Here is a 19320-nt window from a genome sequence, read left to right as displayed (position 1 = left end):
GACGGAGGCGGAGCTTGGCGTGTTTGGTTACAAACTTGCGGGCAACCATGGACCCAGGAGACTGAGACAAGAACGAGCTGAGGTCGTTGGGAAAGCCTTCAGACCTCAGATGATTGTTGCCATCGCCTAAAATCTCAGTTGCGATAAGCAGGCTCCGGCTAGGTAGGAGACCAGGATAGCCCCTAGGGAGCCCAACCTCTGCGTGGGGACCAGAGTGGATTGCTCTATAATAAACAGCAGGCCTTGACCTGTGAATAAGACCGTGGCGATGCCCACGCGCTGAGTGGTTTGTGTCTCAGAGTCTCCGTGGATAAGCGAATCGTCCAGATACGGAAAAAACGCATATCCGACATCAGCGACGGTAGGCGGCGACTATGGCCGTAAACCGGGAGTATTGACAGTCGGCTATAGAGCGGAGGCATCTCCCGTGCGGAGGGAAGATGGCATTGCGAAAGTACGCGTGCTTCATATCCAGGGCGGCACCGTAGCCCCCAGGAGGCAAGGATGGAATAATGATTCCCAGGGATACCATGCAGAACTCCAACCTTATCCTAACCCGGTTGAGTCCGTGCAGGACCAAGAAGGTCTGAGACCTGTGTTCGAGTGGGGGACTAGGGCATAACGGGGGTAAAACCCCTTACCCCTTTCGTCCGCTGAAGTGGGACAGGGCTGGAGCAATTTAAAGGTGGTACCTATGCTCCATCGTGTGCAGGACCCAGCGATCTGAAAGTAACTGGGGCCATGCCAGGAGAAAGCGGGATCGGGATCCCGTCCTGCGACTGGTACACCGCCCTCAGGTGAACCTTGGAAGGTCCGTCTTTGGTCCCAGTGGTAATTGCGAGGGACCTTGACTTTGGCTCTTTAGGGGTCCTGACGTTCGTCCGCGACCACCTTGGCCCTGCCGTTTGCCAGAGTTCTGCCTCTGGCTAGGCACAGAGTATGGCGGCTGGGGCCAGAAAGGCCTGCGTTTTGTCGCTGGCGTATACATGCTGAGACGCATTAGGACCCTATTGCCCACCAGACTTCGCAGTCTGGGGCTGTCTCTGCCGCGAAGATGCCTTTACCAACAAAGGGTAAATCCTGAATGGCATACCGCAGCTCCGGCCGGAGGTTTAAAACCTGAAGCCATGAAATGCACCTCACGGCGACACTCAAGGCCAGAGTGCCGGCCGCAGAGTCTGCTGCGTCCAACGAGGCCTGGAGGGACGCTCTGGGAACCTTCTTCCCCCTGTCCTCCAAGACGGCAGCGAACTCCAGGTGGAAGTTTGAGGGAGAAACTCCTTCACTCAGGTGCTATAATTATCGCAGCTAAGCAAGGCTTGTTGCTTTGCTACCCCGAGCTGCAGGGCCCCTGCAGAGTACACCTGGCGGCCAAGCCTGTTCATTCGCCAAGCCTCTTTCTGCTTCGGGGCTGGCGCCCGCTGGCCATCATATCAGGATCGTGGTCCTGAGCATAAAATCTGCGCATATGGGATGACACGGATGCGTGTCCGGACGGCCATGGAGGTACTAAAAGAAGGCACAGGCAGAGTCTCTGACTCACTCGGACCTTGCCCAACTCGGCACCGGGGACCGGCATCGGGAGGCGTATCGGTACCTGGAACGAGATCCAGACCCGCAACCAGAAACGGTGTCGGGAGGTCGACCGAGATCTCGAGGCTCGGAGAAGGGCTACAGGAGTCAAGGTACCTGCCCCGGTGCCAGAGGTCGGAACGGTGCCGATAGCGGGTCGGCGAACGGGATACCGACCGGTGCAGCGAGTGTGACCAGTACCGAGGAAAACAGCACCGGGACTGCCAGTGGTATCCGGCGTGCCGACAGGACTTGGAGTGACTGCGGGACCGTGATCATGAACGGTGCCGCTCTGCTGTGCTGACAGGGGACAGTCCTCTGAAGAGACTGTATTACCCGTACCGGCGGTGCCCGGGTCAGGCAGCACTGACTCTGTCATGGCACTGAGAGCCCTCGCCGTTGGTAACATCTCCGGCGTGAAGGGAACAGCAGGCTCAACCACAGTGCGTACTGGGGAGCTGTCAGGCACCGGATTCGACGGCCCTCGTGGGACCGGGATCCACGGTACCGAGGTCATCAGAGCTTCGGTAGGTGTCGGTGCCGGGCGATCCGAGTTAGATAAGCTGTCTGGCTGCGGTGCCGTCAGCACTGAAGCAGCGGGAGTAATACGCTCAACCACGGCGCGTGCCGGGGAGCCGTCGGGCACCGGATTCGATAGCCCTTGTGGGACTGGAATCGACGGTGCCGATGTTGTCGTGCCTCAGAGGCGTCGGTGCCGGGCAATCCGACTTAGACTAGCCCTCTGGCTGCGGTGCCGTTGGCACGGAAGCAGCCGGAGCATTAGCTCGACCACGGCGCGTGCCGGGGAGCCGTCAGGCACCGGATTCGAGGCCCTTGCGGGAACCGGGATCGACGGTGCCCGACGTCATCGGTGGCCGCAGCAGGTGTCGGTGTCGGGCGATCCGACGTAGACGAGCTCTCTGGCTGCGGTGCCCGTTGGCACGGAAGCAAGCAGGAGCAGTAGCTCAACCACGGCGCGTGCCGGGGATCCGTCAGGCACCGGATTCTACGGCCCTTGTGGGACCGTGATCGACGGTGCCGACGTCATCGGTGGCCGCAGCAGGTGCCGGTGCCTGCCGGGCGATCCGACTTAGACGAGCCCTCTGGCTGCGGTGGCCGGCTGGCACGGAAGCAGCAGGAGCAATACGCTCAACCAACGGCGCGTGCCGGGGAGCCGTTCAGGCACCGGATTCTACGGCCCTTGTGGGACCGGGATCGACGGTGACGACGTCATCGGTGCCGTAGCAGGTGTCGGCGCCGGGCGATCCGAACTTAGAACGAGCTCTCTGGCTGCGGTGCCGCTGGCACGGAAAGCAGCAGGAGCAGTAGCTCAACCACGGGCGCGCGCCGGGGAGCCGTCAGGCACCGGATTCTACGGCCCTCGTGGGACCGGGATCGACGGTGCCGACGTCGTCGGTGCCGGGCGAGCCATCTTAGACGAGCTCTCTAGCTGTGGTGCAGTTGGCACAGAAGCAGCAGGAGCAGTGGTCCTGGGGGACTGGAAATCGACGGAGCCGAAGTCATCGGTGCCTCTGCAGGTGTCGGTGCCGGGCTATGCTACTTAGGCGAGCTCTCTGGCTGCGTTGCAGGTGGCACGGAAGCAGCGGGAGCAGGGGGCTCAACCACGGCGCGTGCCGGGGAGCCGCCAGGCACCAGCAGGAATCGTAGGCTCTCTCTCGACCATCGGAAGAAGGGAGCGGTGCCGAGTCGACATCGGTGCCGGTGACGGTCGGTGCCGAAAGGCCTTGGTAGTACCGGCGGGGTCCGGTGCCGAGGAGGCGCTTCTGCCCGCCGCTTGAACATCGCTCGGCGCCAAGGTGGAGGGGTAAGTGAAAGTCCCGCACCTTTTTGTTCTCGGCTTAAAAGCCTTGCAAATGGGCACTTATCTGTCAGAGTGTGTTCCTGAGGCACTTCAAACAGGAGTCCATGTAGATCTCTCTTCGGCCCGCGGCTTCTGGCAGGCCGGGCCCCTTTAAAACCCCGGTGAGCCATGCATGGCTCCGGGGCACTGGGCTCATGGAAGGGGCGTACTTCCTGAACCCCGCTAACTAACTAACCATGTTAGCAAAGAAAACACGTATAACCATACAATATATATATAAAAGGGTTATAACTGCATAATTATATACGAGAAAACAAGTAGCTAGGGAAGTGGAGGTCAGCTAAGCCGCGCTCCACTGTTCCAACGACCGACACGGGCGGTAAGAAGGAACTGAGGAGCGGGTGGGCCGGCAGGAGTATATATGGGAGCGCCATGGTGGTGCCACTCTAGGGGGCGACCCTGCCGGCCCACTGAGTTGCTAGGGTAAAAGTTTCCAACGAATGTGCACGCACGGCGCGTACACCTAACTGGAATGGATATGAGCAATCACTCGAAGAAGAATCATAAATTACACCATCCTCTGGAAAAGCTAGGTTCCTTTCCTCCAATGATAACAATCATCAAGGTCTGGAATGGACACAGTACAATGCTGTCTCCAGAGTACTCAGGAGAGCACATGATATGTGGAAGTACCAGCAGTTGAGGACTTTTCCATCATTTACAGGACAATATTTGGTTGAGTGAAGTAACCATTAAGGATTTCCACAATGCAATAACTTTGCAAGCCTGGATCTGACAATATTTGCAAAAAGTAAATTCTCTTTTTTCCAGTTCTCATAAATGAATGGAGATATCCTATCCCTAGAACTGGAAGGGACCTTGAAAGGTCATCAAGTCCAGCCCCCGGCCTTCACTAGCAGGACCAAGTACTGATTTTGCCCCAGATCCCTTAGAGGCTCCCCCAAGGATTGAACTCACAACCCTGGGTTTAGTAGGCCAACGCTCAAACCACTGAGTCATGTCAAGCCAGGATAAAATGGTAGAACACAATATTGATTTGGTTAACTTTGTAAGAGGCTGTTTGTTGCACTGAACACGTGGATCCTCTACAACCAAGTTAGCATCATGCCAAACCTAGACGTTGCTAGAAGTGGCATCAACTAGACCAATAGATGGAGATTAGTGGCAAAATTGGCTACTGTCTCCTATGGAGCCAGGACAGCTAAATTCTGAGATCACATCTCTGGATATGGAAAACTGGTACTTTATCACCTCTGGTAATATGGGAACATGACTATGCTTCATTGAGATATTTAAATAGCCTTTCAAGGGTACTGCCATAATTACTGAGCAATTCAAAAATGTAGCTGTATAATGTTTATGCAGAATTTTTGAACTATTCCTGTGTAACATGTATCAGGTTCCTATTATGTACTAATCGCCTAATGTATTTATTTCAGCGTAGTTTCATTAGATAAATCACAAACAAATGCAGCCAAAAATAGAAAGCAGTAATTACTAACAACAGTCTGACAGCTAAACCAGCGAAGTTTGCTGTAAGTCTTTTAGCTTTACCTTATGGCACATATAGGATCCACCTTTCTTCACTCTGTCAGTCCCTGATGAGGGCCCTTTCTGTGGATGGAAAGACACCAGTTACTTTTTGTCTGAAAAAGAGCACAGCCAATTACAAGGTAAAAGGCACAAAGTGGTAAAAGCAAGAAATGGAAAAGGAATGACCATGAGCATTCAAAACAAAAACTGCAGCTGTTTCTGAAAACAGAGAAGCTTGAAATTATTACACTGCAAGAGAATGGAAGCCAGGACAAGAGTAACTGTTCTGATTTCACCACTTCAAGTACTTGAAGTTCTAATAATGTTCTACCTGTCAAGAGGGCAGTGTGCTATTCTGTTTCTTTAAAGAAACTCATAATATACTGTAAATACGCAGAATGACAAGTGTGAAGAGTGATGAAGGTTGAAGATCTGAAAAAAGCTTTGTTGCTGCAAAATTTTCATCAGAGAATGAGATCATACATCTTCACCTGTCATTCACATCATATTGCATCTCTCCCATCCAAGTGTCACGTGGAAGCAGCTGAAGAGTTCAGTGCTTTCTGCGAGGCCCAAGTGGGGCCCTTGTGTAACTGTATGGGCCTGCAATTACAAGCATGGTTTGTATGCAGACATTTTAGGAACATCAGGTCCATAACGTCTTTCATGCAGACTTTAATTTTACAATCCCTTATGAATGCCACCCTGAAAAAGGAAGAAAGTGTTGCCTAGCCATTAGAATAGGGGCTGTAAGTCAGGAAACCTGAGTTCTACTAGTGGCTTCACTACATTCTCAGTATGTGAATCTGGGCACATATGTGCTTGTTTCCCTTAGCTGTGAAATTGTTACTATACTGCCTCCCTACTTTTGTAAGTATTAAGTAGCTAGTGCTGGGAGGCTCTTTGAAAACCTGGAAGAAAGGCATTACAAGATACAAGCTACCGCTGCATTTTATATTGTCTGCACCACTGATTTATACACAGGCTACTTCTAAAGCGGAAAATGTCCCACAAGAGTCCAAGTAAAAGTTGCTCTCTGCTCCTTCACATATCACAACTCCACCTCTAGGCAGGAAGAGCTTACGCTCACAAACTGGAATTGCGTGCAAGAGAGCATGTCTTGCTTACAAAAGCTATAAAAATTATCTTAAATAATATGCTTGGATTGTGTTGCTGGCATATTGGGCCTAAATAAGTACAAAATGAAAACTTACTTGGGCCAGGGTAAATAAGCTGCTGACAATATACAGGTATTCACATTTCTGTACCTACTGAACAATCATATTCTGCAATTACTTTCAAATATTTCAGTTAAGTGTCTCAGTGAAAGTCTCACAGGTAACTCCAAGTAAATGAAGAATTCTTTATGTGGCAGCAAGGATTTTAAAGTTGGCATGATGTCTAAAACAAGGCTCTGTATTTCTAAAGAGAACAGACATTGATATACTTAAAAATAGTGAAGAGTCCTGTGGCACATTATAGACTAACAGACGTATTTGGGCATCAGCTTTCGTGATGAATACCCACTTTGTCGGATGCAATGTCATGTGGGTATTCACCCACGAAGCTGATGCTCCAATACGTCTGTTTAGTCTATAATGTGCCACAGGACTCTTTGCTGCTCTTACAGATCCAGACTAACACAGCTACCCTTACAGATCCAGATTAACACAGCTACCCTTAGCAGATCCAGACTAACACAGCTACCCTTCTGATACTTTATCCTTAAAAATGGTATTTGTAAAAAAAACAGAGACGGATATTTTAATCTACGCTACTGTTTTTAAATGAGGAGTAGGGGATAAAGATCCCACAGTAAATTTACCAATAATTCTGTTACTTCACTTTTATCCTTACAACTGCAGAGGTGTGGGTGAGGGATTACTGTCAGGGTGTTTTGGCAATCTAGTAAGTAAGAGGTGATATACAAGCATTTTTCCAAATCTCTTTCCAAACTATTCCACAGGGGATGCCACAGTATGAAATCAAAATCCATCTGTTTCCTTGATTTGGCTTTATTACCAAATAAGGTACAACAATCAGCTCAGACCTTCTCCCCAGACTTGGCTGCTCCTAGGGTGCTCTGTCAGGAACTCCTCAGCACACACCCTAGATTTTCCCTTACCTGTGAGCCATTCCCACCTCCCTTATAACCAAAGACTCATAGACTAAGGTCAGAAGGGACCATTATGATCATCTAGTCTGACCCCCTGCACAATGCAGGCCACAGAATCTCACCCATGCACTTCAATAACAAACCCCTAACCTATGTCTGAGTTATTGAAGTCCTCAAATTGTGGTTTGAAGACCTCAAACTGCAGAGAAGCCTCCGCAAGTGACCCATGGCCCCATGCTGCAGAGGAAGGTGAAAAACCTCCAGGGCCTCTGTCATCTGCCCTGGAGGAAAATTCCTTCCCAAACCCAAATATGGCGATCATTTAAACCCTGAGCATGTGGGCAAGACTCACCAGCCAGCACCAAGGAAGAATTCTCTGTAGTACCTCAGATCCCATCCCATCTAATATCCAGGTTGAATTAGGAGCCACTCACCTGCCTCAATCCATCAATAGCACTCAACCTTTCTGAGTACTGCCTGCCAATAAGATAGGGTTTTTTCAGGAAGACTTCCAGCTTTCTCCACCGCAATTACAGAAATGATTCCCCTCTCTAGTACAGATACACAAAGTGTATAACGCCATATTAGTCTTTATAAACACACCTGAAAGTAGGCCCACATACCCTATGTCTTCAGGAGTTTACATTTCCCCCCAGCTTTTAAACTGTACAGTCTTCATTCTTATGAAAGATTCTCACCCCGAAAATAAGTTCTCAGAAGCTATAGAAGAGGTGTAAGAGAGAAACTCGGACTCTCTGGCCTATTGAGTCCTAGACATCTCTGTTGAGGTGGTCAACAAGGACATCATTTAGTTTGAGGTAAGAGGAGGGAATCTCTTCCCCATGGACTGTGCCTTGACAATTCAAATAGACCGAGAGAGAGATGATATGCAAAGTGACCAACCTCAAGAAAGCTACTACTTCACTGAATGTGTTCTCTTCAAAAATCCATTACCAAAATAGCATATGGCCTGTGCGACATATAAAGCCACCTCAAGGAGCAGCAGTAGCTACGACAGTGGGAAGAAGCTCTCCTGCCACACAGCGCTGGGCACATTACCATTTACACTGGTGAAACTGGCGTCACTCAGAGGTGTTTTTTTCGTACCCCTAAGCGACAGAAGTTTGCTGACATAAGTGATCATGTAGACATAGCCTTAAAGTATCGGCACTTAGTCATTTCAACTGCTGATCACGTAATCATTTCACCGCTGAACCACCATTCAGCTGGTGTGCATCTTTCACAATTCCAGCTTACTTCCAAAAGGCAAAAATCACCACTGCCCCGTACCTAGCTGCCAAAACTCCCAGTTTTCTCCACCACTTCCTCAAAAGCATTATGAAAGCAACATCTCTGTGGCATATTGAAAAGAGCAGGAATAACCCTAAAATAAATTTAATATAATAAATAGCACTACAGAAGCTTTGTGCTGAATGTGCTATCTTTATCACTCATTAATACTCCATTTCCGAAGTTTACCTGAAGATGCCACACTGTTTCCAAACCACTGCTCTAGAGCACAATTTAATCATGGGTAAAGGAGGAAATTACAAGGCATCAGATGCAGCTGCGGATCCAATGAGGTCAAAACAGACCACAATGGTGTCCCGTACTTATAAATGGGTGAGGTGGATCCCACTGACAAAATGGGAACACAGTTGTGCTTCCTCCACTCTTCCCCCACTACCATTCTTGGAAAGGTCCTGCTTTGGGGGAGAAGAAAGAGAACATTCTAGAAGGAGAATGCCTGGTACCAAAGGTATTCTTACAAGCAGTACAGTACACCACCACTTAATTGTGCTGCAAAACATGTATGTACTACAGGTGAAAAATTATTAGTTCATCCTCTGTATATATTGCATGATTTCTGCTCGTCATGGGAGTTACTTATTCTCCATTTCCAAGGTCCGGGGAAATGGACCTCAGACAGACAGACAGACAGTGTCTTGTAATATACTGAACAAACCTCATGGAATTCAGCTAAGCTTTCTTGAGTTAACCCTAATTCAGTATACTTACATTGTATTAAAAATCTAACTGTGTATGTATTTTGGGGGAACTGCATGTACCTTCACTAGTAGGGAGGGAGATGCTAATGAACTTCCTCAGTTATCAGCCTTTGAGCTCCCATCCTCCCCAGGAAATATGCATATACTAGTTCAACTGGATTCTCCATAGACCCACAGACAGGAAGAAAGACTTTGGATAAAAAGCCCAAGTTTAGGCTGGACTGGAGGCCTTCTTCCTGACCCAGCAAACAGACAGGATTCTTGGTCTACAGGGGCCCCAATTCTTAGGGGAGAACTGGAAGGACTTGGCCCACTGAGGTTTCATAAGACTGGGTGCTTGTTCTGAGCTGAAGCTCTGATGACTTGTATCCACAAAGAAACCCTACAGTGGGGTGTTGAAAGACTGCTCTTGCCAGAGCCTATAATGAGTTGGGATGAACTCTGGTAAGCTTATTAGCATGTGTGTAGGTTCTTCCATTGTTTTTAATAGGTTTTCTCTGTAGTGTTTTTACCTTAATAAAGTAGGCTTGCACAGCAAACTGTGTGGTAACATATCTGTAGTGAGCCACTCTTATCATCTCAGAGGAGAAGCAATCAGGTCTGCTGAGGCAGACTGTCTGCTGGGAAATACATAGTGAAGGCAGGGAGCGGTATAGCCCAGAAACACCCAGGTCAGAAAGAGAGATGCAGGTCACCAGTCCACCCAAAAGAGGCAACAATTTGGGAAATGGAAACCTGAGAGTGGGTACCCTTGCTGAACCCGAGGGGAGATAGAGGTGCAGCTGCTCTGAACCATGACAGACTCCACAAAACCTTTGACGCAAATAGGTTGCGTGTCTCACTGTAAAGATAACCCATCAAAAGCACAAATGATGCTTACACAGCAAATTCATCTCATTTCAGGAGAAGCCAGCATGGAGCGCAGACAGAAAGCGGAATATTTGCCTATAAAAACAAGATCTGTGTGAAACAAAAAACAAACTGATTGCAGGATTCCCCACTTAAAGCAATAAAAAATGAGCACAGAGTTTAGAGCAGTAGCCCTCTTGCTAGCAGCTCAGACGCAGCCCAGTTAAAACTAGAAAGAGCATGCTAATCTGGATTAAAAGAAGTGTTTGTCCATCTACATGATTGTTGTATGCCTCAGTAATTACAGAGACAACTCCTGTTACTGACGTGCAGGTACAATTATTACCACTTTCTTTGTTTTAAGTCAGTCTTATTACAAAAATCCAGTGGCAGACAAAATAAGCCTTAGAGGGCTATTTGTTACAAAGCATGAATTATACTGAAAATCCCAGCCTCTGAAATAGGATTAGAGCATAGAAATGCTTTATCGGACCACTTCAGCTGTAACAATGCCTCCCAACGTGACTCTCTCTTTAAAAATCTATTACATTACAGATCATCATCCTCTTAATGTATCCTTTCAAATCACTGATGATAAAGAAGTTATTTTATAACACTGAGAAAGCTCTCTGGCACGTAGAAATGAGAGAAACGAGCTGGAGTTACACCCACTGCTTATTGGGCCATTATACTTGTTCTAACTTTGCTTCTCTTCCTCAAGGTTTGTTGCTGATATTTCCCCCATATCTTGCATTCCAACTCAGTTCACAATAGCAGCACCTGCAGGAATGAAGGGAGAGTTTAGGATCCCTATTTCAGCCAGCCACATCCAAATGCACATGCAAAAAGTGTGCATGCAAGTGCCCAAGTACAAGTTGATGGGCCTCAGGGTTAACTTTGACTGAGCTTACTGTCAAGTGTGCAAATGCACACTTTACCCCGCCTGCATGCAAGTTGTGTTTTAAAAAACAAAAACAAAAAAACACTCAGATTGCCAACGTTCCTGAACTAAGTGAATTTCCTTCCCCTGCCCAATGTTAAAATTCAGTATACAAAGTTCTCCAAAAAGCTCCTTTGTAACCTATTGAGTTAAAATTAGAATTGTACTATTGAACACAGATAGTGATTATATCTTCATAGAGTATGCAGCTCAGCTTTTTTCTAAAAGGCTCCACATACCACTCAGGTCCTGAACAGTGGGTGCAGGCTGCTCTGAAAGAGATACAAGATAAACAGAAAAAAATGACACTCTTATTCCAGAATAAGAACTTCCCCACAGGACATAACTATATGAGTATAATTCTGCCATTAAGAGAAGACTTCCATGAAGACTAGCTGTTTTTATTCAGACAGTACTCTGGGTTGGAAATGAACCCTTGCAGAAGTTTGATGCAAAGTGGTGTAGCGGACTAAGACTTGAGCTAGAAGCCAGGAACCAACAGACCTGATCCCCCAGGATTCCCACTTATGTAATCAATGGTCTTAGCAAGTCACTTTATCTCTCTGTAGCTCAGATTCTTCATGTGTAAAGCTACGTCCAGACTATCCGCCGTATCGGCGGGTTAAAATCGATTGCTCGGGGATTGATATATCGCGTCTAATCTAGATGCGATATATCGATCCCCAAGCGCGCTTATATCGATTCCGGAACTCCATCAACCCCAATGGAGTTCCGGAATAGACAGGGAGAGCCGCGGACATCGATCCCGCGTGGTGTGGACGGGTGAGTAATCCGATCTTTGATATTCGACTTCCGCTATGTTATTCATGTAGCTCAAGTTGCGTATCTAAGATCGATTTCCCCCCTGTAGTGTGGACCAGCCCTAAGACACTACAGCCCTTATCACAAAGGAAGGCTCACTGTTTGTATGGCACTGAAGTGCTATGCATACATAGGTTACAGTAAATATGACAACCTGCATTCAGAGAACAGAAACAAGTTCACAGTTTCTCAGCACATGGATTCAATCCTACTGAATGTCATTTAAGCCCACCATCTCTCCTACCCAACAGCACCTACTACATTACATATCCCCCATCCCAATTTTCAAGCCTTCATCCCAGGATTTGTACTACGAAAACGCTGTAAAATTGCTTAAAAGAATCCAAAATCCTAGTTCTCACAGGTGCTTTTCTAGAACATGAACTCCTATCATAGATATCCATTGTATGAGCATATCCCATGTGAAAGGCTAAGGCATAAGCTTATTAGACTACCAAGCCTCTGTGTTGGAGGACACGGATGGATATTTTTCTCTCTCAAACACACCACAATATCTTCCCTAAGGCAATCTGAAATCAGAAGGATTTTCTTTTTCTTTTGCAGGTTGCACTTGACTGACTTTGCAGTGAAGTATTTCATAAAAACTTCCTGAGGCACGTGTAGTTAAGAACTTGGACAGGATCGCCTGTAAAAGTGTAGTATGGGAAGGGAAACCTTTCTGCAACAATTAGATTTAAAATTTTATTAAAGCTAATGTTAAAAAAAGTATATAATATGTAGGTTGGGAAAAGAGTGTCTGTGTATCTGGGTATAGTGCTTAGGTTATTCACAAATAAAGTTAGTTCTTAAAAGTCATATGATACATAGAGTACAAATCAGCAATAACCCAAATTTAGTGAATAGATTTAACAATACTGTTTAGATATTAGAATGCGAAGACTCAGTACATCAGTCATGAAAAGTTGTACGGAGATTTCTCAGTTACTGAGGGACAATTAGGTTAGTTGTCCATTTAGAAAAATACAATCCACAGTTACATCTAAATGGGGATGGATCTTGTTTAGACAATAAAACCTTAGTGTATTAAACAAGTTACATACTGGAAACTATTAACACCAAAAGACAATCAAGAAGGTTGTCCAATTACCAACGTCACATTTAACAGCTTCTTGAGGATGCAGAAACGATGATGCTTAGTACAGAAATTTCTTTATCAGTTTGCCAAAGAGTGTAGAATAGCACCTTTCAAAAGTCAGAGTTTCATTTCTTCGCATGAATTAATACAAAGCTCACTTATGACAAACATCATCATTGCTATTGCATACATCAGTTCTATTCGCAATCTCTCTGGCAGAACCCTTAAAACTGTCAAGTCACCTCTTCCTTCTGTGGTCACCCTCTTCATTAATCCTCTTCCTTGTTTTGCAGAGAGTGAAATGTCACTGTTGCAGAGTTAGCTGCACCTCGTTCCCCTGTGTATACCCCCTTAGGTCTGATGTCTTGTGCCTTCATCTATCCCTGGGTAAAATTTTGCAATTTTCCCACTCTTAAACTGGGCCCTTGGCTACAGTAGCCTGCATATCAATTGTTCCTATCTTGCAATTCCAAATAGGTTCTGGCACCTGTGGGTCTTCCCTTTCGGAGGCTGACCAGTGGTCTGTAATCAAACTGCCTTCTTAAAACAAAAGTAATTGTTTATTTTACCAGTAGGAACTAAGTTTTTAAAGAGGTTTTTAACATTCCACATCCATGTCTCTTACCTGATGGTAACCTAGGCAGGCCTAACTTCTTCAGACACCCTCAGCAGGTCCATGTTTCAGTCTAGTTCCCCTGTACTACTACTGCATGAGAGAGACACACTGACCCTTTTAAGTCCCACTATAGATGTTTGTTCTTCTGTGTTCCCACACTTCAACACTTGTGGTCCAAATTAATTCTGTAGCCTCAACTGGAGATTAAGACAGTCCTGGAGCCAACAAATCTGGGATCATTCCTTAGCAATTCTCAAGTGTTTGAGAGGTGGCTTATCTCCATTCTCTTCCTTCCTGCTTGTTTTACCAGACAGACTCCTATCAAACTAAATCAATACAGTCATAAAGAAAACATCCCAATAACCAGGCAACATACAGTGTTAATAAATTACAGAGCCACCCTGCCATCTTTGTCTAAGCATTGGCTGACTGGGGCATATTAAAACAACTTTGATTACTCTGCAGAACTCAAACACAGCCCCACAGTAAAGTGCAACCTCTAAGTGTCTAAAAGTCATCCATGAGGCCAAGCCTCAGTCATCAAAGGCTTCACCAGGATGGTGCATACACCTGAGGGTGTTGTTATATCATAAAGCAAGGCTATTACTTCGGCTAGAAGGCCCCACCTAATTTCAGATAACTTGTATTAAAAAGTGTAAGAGCACAAAAAAACAATATTTGCTCATGCTTTTATTCTCCTTAATAGGTGGAGAAAACCTGCTTGTTTTATCTCACCCATAACAGCCTGGAGCTGATCAGCTTTGCCCTCACCCTGTAGTTACAGAAAGAACCGTGACTGCAGGTCACATCTGATTCATGTGGGCACCTCTATAGCCTATTCTTTTCATTCCATTATCAGGCATTAGATATTGCACAATTATCCCAGGAGCAGCAGCAGCCACTGAGTGCAGCATGTGGTCTAAGAACAACTTATCAAAAGGGCAAGTCCAAGCCACATCCGTAAGCTAAAGAGCAATGGTTGTCAAGACTTTCATCCAAGATTCAACCTAGAGATTATTAAAACTACCATAACCCCACTTTACTCAAATTGTGTATTTTGTTTTAACACACAACCTACAGAAATCATATTAAGGGCTGGTTTCAGATCACAAATTGCTCATATGTACAGTTCATTTCTGTGATGAATTAAAAAAAAGATAACGCAGTCCTCATTACAGGAATATTGAAACATGTTGCAGAAATAAAATGTTTATTAAAGCAGTTCTATCAGTAGTTCAGAGGCAAACTGAACTGTTCTCAAACCTTGAATGTAACCTTCCACACAGCACTAGTCATCCACACTGCCACTCCATGCTGTGCTAAATTACGTCTTTAATTCAGAATTGTAGGTCATCCAGTAACTATGCACTGTATCCATGAGACAGAAATTTCTAAAATTAAAGCAGTCTCCATGAAGGAATCGTGGTTTATTGATCAAACATACTCTCTGCTGCCCTTTGCAAGCTGATCATTTACACTTCACAAAATAAAAGTTTGACATTGCTTGGTCCTGCATTCACACACACTAGCAATGACTGCAAGCTGTGTTGGAGCAAAGACCAACCTTCTTGTGAATTTAGTTTGCCTTGCACTACTTTCTCACCCACAATCTTGACACTCTGTAGATTTTAGAAAACACAAGACAGTAAAGCAAGCAGTTAAAATACCTTTTCAAAATTAAAAAACTAGTTTCCTTTGGCATTTCTGCTGCTGCACCCTTCCCTCCACCCCCCTCCAAAAACACACATTGCCAAAGCAGCAGTTAGGAGTAGGAAGTCAAAGTATCAGTTTTATATTCTCATCTCTGTTAGATGGTATCTGCACTTCCCTCATCAGTTTCACCATAGAAACAAATATCACTTGCAGTTACATGAATGGATTATTTTCCTTGCTTATCCTAAGAGGACCTGAAACTCAAGTCAAATAATTTCAAAAACGGAACATCTAGTTAACCACTTGGTATCCCAAAACCAGCTCCATCAGACAGCTCTCTTATTCAAAAGAGCCCCCAGAATGCATTGTTACATATTCTAGGTCAAATTCTGTAGTCAAAGGGGTGGAACAAGGCCAGGCAGAATTTGGCTCATTAAGTCTAACTGCAGTATCTGAATTTCTGCCTGTCTAAAAAGTGTTTTTAAGGGATATTAAAAAATGACAAGCTTGCAGTAAGAGTCAGACTATAAATGAAGATGGGAGCCAGAAGAAAAGCAGTAGCATCACAATGGATAATTGAGAGAGTTTGTATTACTATGCAAGACACACAAAATGGAGTTTGAAGTATATCCAATACAAATACACCTCTACCCCGATATAACGCGGTCCGCAGGAGACAAAGAAAATCTCCACATTATAGGTGAGACCGTTATATCAAACTTGCTTTGCCCTCTCCCCGCCCCCCGTTCCTTGTTCCCTGACCGCCCCCTCCAGAAACCCCCATCCCTAATCACCCCCACCCCCTACCCAAGCCCCCTATCCCGATTGCTCTGACCCCTATCTACCTCTCCCCGCCCTCTGACAAGCACTGATCGGTGGTGGCTGGAAGCGGAGCAGCCCAGCCCAGTCCGTCCATCCTGCCGGCTCCCAGCTACAGCGCTCCGCTTCCTGCTGTCAGTGAGTGCAGAGAGGTCAGGGAAAGGATGCCCCCACGCACTCACCTGCAGCGGGAGGCGGAACAACACGGCCCTGCCCCAGCCTGCTCCACTTTCCTTGCTCCAGCCCCAGCCATGTCGCTGGGGGGCAGCTGGGGAAAGGTCCTGCACTCACCTGTGGCGAGAAGCGGAGTGCTGTGGCTGGGAGCTGGCAGTGTGGAGCAGGCTGGGGCCGGGCTGCTCTGCTTCTGCCGTTGCTGGTGAGTGCGAGGGGGATCCCTTCCCCCCCAGTGACACAGCTGGGGCCGGGGCGAGGGAAGCAGAGCGGGCTGCTCCTGGCCCCCCACTAATCCTCTGGGCCACTCTGGGACTGCGGGGCCCCCAAGAAGTGCCCTCCCACAGCTTCTTCCCCCCAGATCTGGGGGAGGGGGAGCCCCTGATTGCACCCAAGGCCCTCTGCCCCTTATCAAACCCCTCAGCCCTGGCCTAGCTGACACCCTTAACACGCTGCTCAGAGCAGCGTGTCAGAGCTTTACCATGTTGTATGCGAACCTGTGTTCTATCGGGTCACATTATATCGGGGTAGAGGTATATATGAAAGCTCGACAATGGTTTAGTTTCCCCTCTCAATTCATTGCTGACAAAGCTACATAAGATCTCCTAAACAAGGTACTTTATGTTGCCCTGTTCTTATTCCTGCCTGTTTTGGATCCCTCACGTACATGTGAAAGTTTCACTGTGCTGGGCTGTTGCAATAGAAGGGAGGCTATTGCCTTGAACACTTGCTATTTGGACTGATAATTAAAAAGAAACGCTCTATCTCAAGTGAATTGAAAGCTTTGGTCCAAGTTCCGTTCAGGGTGTTCTAGACAAATAGTCACATTTATAAGCATTTCATCTTCTCTCTTACAGTTACTGAATTTGTAACCTAAAACAGAATTACAAGATTCATTGACCTGTTGCTTTCACACAGCTACCAAAGGTTTTCAAACTACTCCTCTCTCTACTGATGCTGTGGAGGGTTAAATTTTATTTGTTCAAGCCAAAATAAAAAGAGGGACATTTACAGTACATCAGACAAGAAATCGGTTAGGAACTGAAGCTGCTTGCTCCTCGTGTCTCACAGAAAGCATTTTGTATAAGTCAGTTTTGTTCACCCCTATTCAAGTAACTAAATTTATGAGCAACTTATGTCGTCGATCAGAAAATCAGAGGTGACCATAGCACAAGAAAATTTTACTTGTATTAGCTTCGGATGTTTAATGGCCATATACACAAATGTGAGTAAAAGTCCAAATCCTTACTTCTCCTAGTTAGTGAAATGCTGAATTATTTTGAAAATCAAAACCCCAATATGTAAAGAATAAAATTGTTCAAAGTGACCAAATGATATTAGAATGATCTATCCAAATTAAACTTAATATTATTCCATCACATTCATTGCTGAAGTAATTTTATATTGTATAGACTCTTGGTCTTGGGGATAGTATTAATCCTAGTCTACTCTAATTTTACAGTAGAGTAACACACACACACACACCCTCCCAATTTAGACTTCTCCCATCTTCCCAAGTGCTACTTTTTGAGACTTGCACAGCAAACTTTCATTGAAAAATATTTGACAAAGATAAGACATTTTGTGAAAGTAAGATTGTAATGACTGTTGTTGACCAAGCTCTACTCTTTTCTCTTTCTTGCAATTCCCTGATATTGCTCTCAAGACTTAGACTGAATTTGTCTCCTGAAATGATTATTTTATAAAACGGAGTGTTGAGTGTGAGGAACAATTTGTTTTAGTTGTTCCAAAAGAATCTCTCTCTAAGGACTGCATCTTGCTGTGGTGTGAATGCTTGTGTAGTCCAATGACCCTGTGAGCTATTTTGACAAGAACTTTAGTTCCAAGTAGGGCCATTCAAGCTAGACAGGTCAAAAGTAGGGAGCAGATGGAAAGTACTGGTAGTTCATTTGTCCTCCAGGATGTGGGTTCAAGCCAACACCCTATCCTTGTAAAAAAACAAATGGCAGATTACAGAAAAACTAGGTTACCATTCTATCAAACAATATGCTAGGGTGGAGCCTTGTTTGTGCCCTAACCGATGTCTGACAGCATGGGACATATTCAGACTCAGAAGAATACACCAATCTTCCCGCAAAACCCTGTCAGATAAATGGCTTTGAAAACTACAGGAGCTGAACTAGTCTTCACCCTTTCTGTATGTTCATCCCCATACTGTGATCCTCCACACAAAAACCCTCATGCCTCAGACACTCTTGACTGCTAGCGGCTTCAGAGATTTGAGTCCCTCAACAATGGCATCCAATGATTGACTGGTTAAGTTGACCCCAGGTTTGTGCTACTTGGTACTGGAATCTCTTATGAAATATCATTAGCAAAAAGGCAAGTAAGGGCCCAACTCCCTGTTGTTTGTAATGAGTGCCTAAGTACCGTAGGGGTCTTTGAAAATCTCCCCCCAATTGTCTACAACTAATGAGGTGGACAATAAGCTAGAGTGACAAGACAGTATCTGAGAGCTACCTGAGAGTCATGGTGGTTGAACGTGCATCTTCAAGACGGACAAGTGTACAGAGTGCCTTATGAGCCCTTGTTTGCTGCAGTTTTCAGTGGGCATCTCAAAATGATCTTGCAAACATGTTTTTCTTAAGCACCTGGATTCCAAAGTAAGAACCCTGTGGGATGATTTCCAGAGGCAACACACTGACTTCTTAGTTTATGGCAAACACCTAAACAGAAGAGACAGTCTTTGGGAATACCTGTGTCATTGTCAGGACCTCCTTGAATTGTGCAGAGATATTTTCATCATAGAATATCAGGGTTGGAAGGGACCAGAGGAGGTCATCTAGTCCAACCCCCTGCTCAAAGCAGGACCAATCCCCAACTAAATCATCCCAGCCAGGGCTGTGTCAAACTTGATCTTAAAAATCTCTAAAGAAAGGAGATTCCACCAGCTCTGTAGGTAACCCATTCCAGTGCTTCACCACCCTCCTGGTGAAAAAGTTTTTCCTAATATCCAACCTGAACCTCCTCCACTGCAACTTGAGACCATTACTCCTTGTTTTGTCATCTAGTACCACTGAAAGCAGTCTAGATCCATCCTCTTTGAAAGCAGCTATCAAATCCCCCCCTCATTCTTCTCTTCTGCAGAATGAACAATCCCAGTTCCCTCAACCTCTCCTCATAAATCACATGCTCCAGCCCCCTAATCATTTTTGTTGCCCTCTGCTGGACTCTTTCCAATTTTTCCACATCCTTCTTGTAGAGTGGGGCCCAAAACTGGACAGTTCTCCAGATGAGGCTTCACAAATCCGAACAGAGGG

At 45.9% G+C, this 19320-nt stretch overlaps 2 protein-coding genes across 9 annotated transcripts in view; one reads left to right on the top strand and one right to left on the bottom strand.

The window, feature by feature from the left end:
- Positions 1-19320, bottom strand: part of SUMF1 (sulfatase modifying factor 1) — an 87165-nt gene that overhangs the window by 17536 nt on the left and 50309 nt on the right. For 4 of the 5 annotated variants that reach the window (XR_004001416.1, XM_030571156.1, XM_030571157.1 and 1 more), the window contains one exon: positions 4970-5029. Coding sequence is in view for 3 of the 5 variants with exons in the window: in XM_030571156.1 (XP_030427016.1) it covers positions 4970-5029 (60 nt within the window). In the remaining 2 variants the exon portion in view is untranslated. Of the gene's footprint in view, positions 1-4969; positions 5030-9953; positions 10019-11101; positions 11135-19320 lie in introns of all 5 variants that reach the window. The other variant, XR_004001417.1, reaches the window with a different exon arrangement.
- Positions 1-19320, top strand: part of LOC115655564 (histone-lysine N-methyltransferase SETMAR) — a 65857-nt gene that overhangs the window by 33912 nt on the left and 12625 nt on the right. Inside the window, exon 4 of one of the 4 annotated variants that reach the window (XM_030571164.1) lies at positions 12249-12382. The exons of 2 other annotated variants lie outside the window; for them this stretch is intronic. In XM_030571164.1, the coding sequence (XP_030427024.1) occupies positions 12249-12259 (11 nt within the window). In that variant the 3' untranslated portion in view covers positions 12260-12382. Of the gene's footprint in view, positions 1-9976; positions 10044-12248; positions 12383-19320 lie in introns of those variants that run through there. One more of the 4 variants, XM_030571162.1, reaches the window with a different exon arrangement.

Source organism: Gopherus evgoodei, chromosome 7 (genome assembly GCF_007399415.2).
Source record: "Gopherus evgoodei ecotype Sinaloan lineage chromosome 7, rGopEvg1_v1.p, whole genome shotgun sequence".
Lineage (NCBI taxonomy): Eukaryota > Metazoa > Chordata > Testudines > Testudinidae > Gopherus > Gopherus evgoodei.
This window is presented reverse-complemented; position numbering and strand designations above follow the sequence as displayed.